This window comes from Nicotiana attenuata, chromosome 1 (assembly GCF_001879085.1).
Source record: "Nicotiana attenuata strain UT chromosome 1, NIATTr2, whole genome shotgun sequence".
Lineage (NCBI taxonomy): Eukaryota > Viridiplantae > Streptophyta > Magnoliopsida > Solanales > Solanaceae > Nicotiana > Nicotiana attenuata.
The window spans coordinates 55,611,283-55,615,395 of record NC_031989.1 but is presented as its reverse complement, the minus strand read 5'-3'; the positions used below and the strand labels follow the sequence as shown (position 1 = coordinate 55,615,395).

Sequence of the window (4,113 nt, the reverse complement as noted above, 5' to 3'; positions counted from 1 at the left end):
CCCCCCCCACCCCCACACCCACACACACACACTTTTTGCTTCAGGCATCTGGTAGCTTAAACCTACCGGCCGGGCCTATCCAGACTCGCACTGGTATGCCACTAAGGGGAGGGGAGTGAAAAGCGCTCCAAATCAACAATGTCTCCATTCCCCGGGCTCGAGCTCGAATCTGAGACATCTGGTTAAGGGTAGAGATCCTAACCATCACACCATAACCCATTGTGAGAGATGTGTGAGAATGGCGTGTTTAAAAGTTTGGCTACCTCAAAGGAGCAAGTATTTTCAAGTTCTAAAGAATGACATGTTTAAAAGTTTAGATCTAACATTTAGTTGTTAATTACAGCTTAACTACTGAATTTTGTTTTTACCTTTTTGATGTAATTTTTATAGTTCCAACTACCTGTATTCCAGTTTGTTAACCTCATATATTCATTTATACATGAACTATCACCATAACTGAAATTCCAGTTTTCCTTGATTAATAAGAATTTAATATCTGACCAAAATTTTTCATGGTTTATTACTTTTATGGCTGATATCTCAAACCATGATTTTAATTAGGCATGATGGCGGATGTTACTTCAGCATTGGCAGCCGTAGGCATCAGCATATGTTCTTGTTCGGTGAGTTGAACATTTATCACATTATTTTCCATCTACTTTATAAAAGAAATCACATTATTTTTCATCTAGGTTTCTAACTCCTGAGCTATGCATATTGATCATTGGAATTATAATAGGGTTTGAGTGGACAACGAAGCTGTTAGCAGTTGGTGTCTAAACTAAGTTTGCGTTTATGAAAGTGTTCACTATTTGTTATACTTATATGCTTTATAGCTGAACCTGGAACTGCTCCATTGTAGTGGTTCAGCATGAATCAGACATCTTTATTAGCTATCTCAATTAGGCATTTCGTGATGAAGTAAGTGACACTGTTGGCTTTTTGATTTTTCCTATGTCAGCAGCAGAGGCAGATCTAGGATTTTAAGATAATGGGTGCTCTATTGTGAAGAGGTAGATCTAGAATTTATATTTGACGGGTTTAACTTTAGTCTTTTACCATGAACCCACTATACTTTTGAAATTATAGGTTCAAAATTATATTCTTTTTGAATTTTTAGTGATTTTCACATATATATCTATACTCCGTGCCAAAAATAAGACCGTCCAAAGTGGGATTTGAACCGTCAATTTCACTTGTAGAGGTGCATCCAATAATTATTACACCATAAGAGCCTTTAAGCATGGGTGCGCGCGAGCGCGCACACACAATGTTATATATATATATATATATATATATATATATATATATATATATATATATATATATATTTATTTATTTATTTATAAGTAATTTAACGAAATATAACATTGTTATACATGGTTTAAGGAAAGGGGTATGGGTTAACGTTAACCCATACCCCTTAAGGTAGATACACCCCTGGTCAGCAGGAGCTAACAATCGAACTCTGTTAAACGAGGAATTTGCAAGTTTAAGCTAGTTAATTAGATCCATCGCTTACATCTTGGTGCAGTGAGAGAGCATACATAGCTTTTCTCGATATGCTGATGGCGAAGTAAGAAGAAACAATGTAACACCTGGAGTGATTGAAAACCTTTTGGGAGGGCATTTAGCATTGGAACAGGCTATGGCCTCATAAGTAGGAAACAGGCGGGATAGGATTCAGATTTACAGAGCATGTAAGGACAGTATCTGATCATTCATTGTGAAAGTGGTGGACGAAGAGAAATTTGTGCTGAACTATTATGAGGGAAAGGACTAAAACAATTCTCAGCTACTTTTATGCTGAGCAACTTATATATTTATTTCCATTCTTTCCATTGCATTCTTCTATTATGTTTGGGAGCCTTTTGAATCTGCATTCCGAAAAATGCATGAAGCTCTCAACAACTAAATAGTCATATTCTCCTTCCGTTTCAATTATTTTAAACTTTTTAATCATGAGGTGACCGAATTTTACTTTAAAAACTGCAGGTTGAGACGGATAGAGGGAAGGGAATGGCTGTTGAGCTATTTCACATTGAAGCGAGCCTCGAGAGTTTGGTATGCTTGCTGAACATACGTCAATATAACAGATTTCTCTTCATGTGCCATTTTATGAATACTCAGCTCCTGCAGGTTGATGCATGTGCAAGGATCGATATGATCCTAGGTGTTTTAGGATGGTCCACGGGTTGCAGCTGGTCAGAGAACAAACAGTTTCTAGAATGCTAGTTTGCCTGATGAAGTGTACTTGCCCAGCTGTTGAAAGCTTGGGAAAAAAGTTTTGTCCTCTAAAACCAGAATTCCCTTTTTCTCATTTCTGGGTGTTTTTCTCTTAGTTGTCTTAAAAATATTTCCCCTCCCACCCTCTTGACAATTATAGAAGCAAACAATATTAGGCAATATGGTGTCAGGCGACTGTGTATATAAAGGAAGAGTAGTGACGAGTTATACTTGTAAAGGCATTTTGAACTATACGAACCCCAGCAAAATGATAGATATTCTATACAAAATGTATTCAGTATTTCCGATCTTATCCTTTTTTTGGGGATCTATTTCTTATATGCGATTATATGGGTTTGACGCTATCCCACTGACCACCTTTTCTGCGCAGAGGCTGATCTAAGATTTTCTTAACGGGTTCAGGCTGTTGTCACTAGACCTACTGCTTCCTTAAAATTATAGGTGTAGAATGTAATATTCATTCTTCTTTTAACAGCTTGTTTGGATTGTTGTTACGTGTCTTTTCATAATGTATTGTATTGTATTGTATTGTATTGTACTACATTGTATTGTAATGTTTGAAGAATACATCGTTTGGGTAGATTGTATTGTTTGACGTCGTTTCATGATGTCATGCACCAACGATATGAAGAATAAACTTACAATATTACAACAAAATAATTGTTTAATAATAAGGAAGGGCAAGATGAGAGAAAAAAGCAAGGAAACGACCATAAGTAAACGACGCAGTTAATGTTTTCGCATATAAGTTTGTTTTGGCATATAAGACTATGGACTGATGCCAAAAGAGTGGATAAAATAGAACGAGGATCAACTATCACAAAACAACAATGCGATATAAATTCTGAATCTGGTTTCGCCAACAAATAAAAACTGAAGTACATGCTTAAAAATACCCTTCTCCAGCAAGGCTTTAAAGCTCATATTCCTTTGATGGGTATGTTAAGCGTGAGGTTAAAACAAAAGACCAAGTCAAAGGAACAAACGAGTCCCCGTAACGCGGACTTCCTATGGTTCGATATCCTGCATTTTGATATCCAGGGAATTCTTTTCGGCTAGAAAAAATAAGTGCAGCCAAGTCTTGAGGCTTAAATTATTACCCGAAGCAACAAATGTGCTCTTCTTTATTCTGAACTAGCTCATGGTTGAAGATAGCAATAAACTATTTATACAACTATCAATAATGAGTTCTTTCCAGTGATCACAAAATCCGATACAGCCCGGATAGGCACACCAATGGGCAACTGCGCGAACCTGGTTGAACCATTACTTGGAGAAATCTTGTACTCCACAGGGCCATACTTCGTAACGTGTACTCCATTTTGCTTTCTTTTTCTTTGTTAATCCTTTTTCTCCACTCGAAGGGTAGCATCAAATCTACATCGCAGCAGGTGGATATGCACCATTCCTTTTCGGGATCCAACTATTAAACTATACATATATTTATTTATTCAATTTTGGTCTGACACTTATTATCTTAGTAAGTTCAGTAGTATATTGCGTTCCCTGATCTAAAATCTTGAATCGGTTAATGTAGGAAGGGAGAATGCTTGTAAGCACAAGTACCAGATTAGCGCTAGTAGTCCTCCCAAAAGCACTCTACTTCCCCTGGTGATTCATGAGCTTCATTCGGTACCTTTCAGTAGGGGTGCCAAATGGGCGGGTTGGGCTGAATTTGGGCGGGTCAAGATGGGTTAGTTCAATAAATGGGTCATTGTCCAACCCAGCCCAAAGTGTACTTGGGCTAAGATGGGCTGGGTCAAGATGGGCTAAACAATGCCAAAATTTCACGGTATAGCCAGTTTTCGGACTGGTCAATCAAAAATAGCCAGCGCAAGTCAATGAAAAATAGCCACCGTTTTGCTG

The 4,113-nt window shown here is 37.6% G+C and overlaps 1 protein-coding gene across 2 annotated transcripts in view; it reads left to right on the top strand.

Moving 5' to 3' along the window:
- The window catches only part of LOC109226959 (putative GTP diphosphokinase RSH1, chloroplastic), a 13,267-nt gene extending 10,722 nt beyond the window's left edge, over window positions 1-2,545 (top strand). For both annotated transcript variants that reach the window (XM_019391918.1, XM_019391927.1), the window contains 3 exons: window positions 562-623; window positions 1,996-2,064; window positions 2,140-2,545. In XM_019391918.1, coding sequence (XP_019247463.1) covers window positions 562-623; window positions 1,996-2,064; window positions 2,140-2,235 — 227 coding nt within the window. In that variant the 3' untranslated portion in view covers window positions 2,236-2,545. The remainder of the gene's footprint in view (window positions 1-561; window positions 624-1,995; window positions 2,065-2,139) is intronic.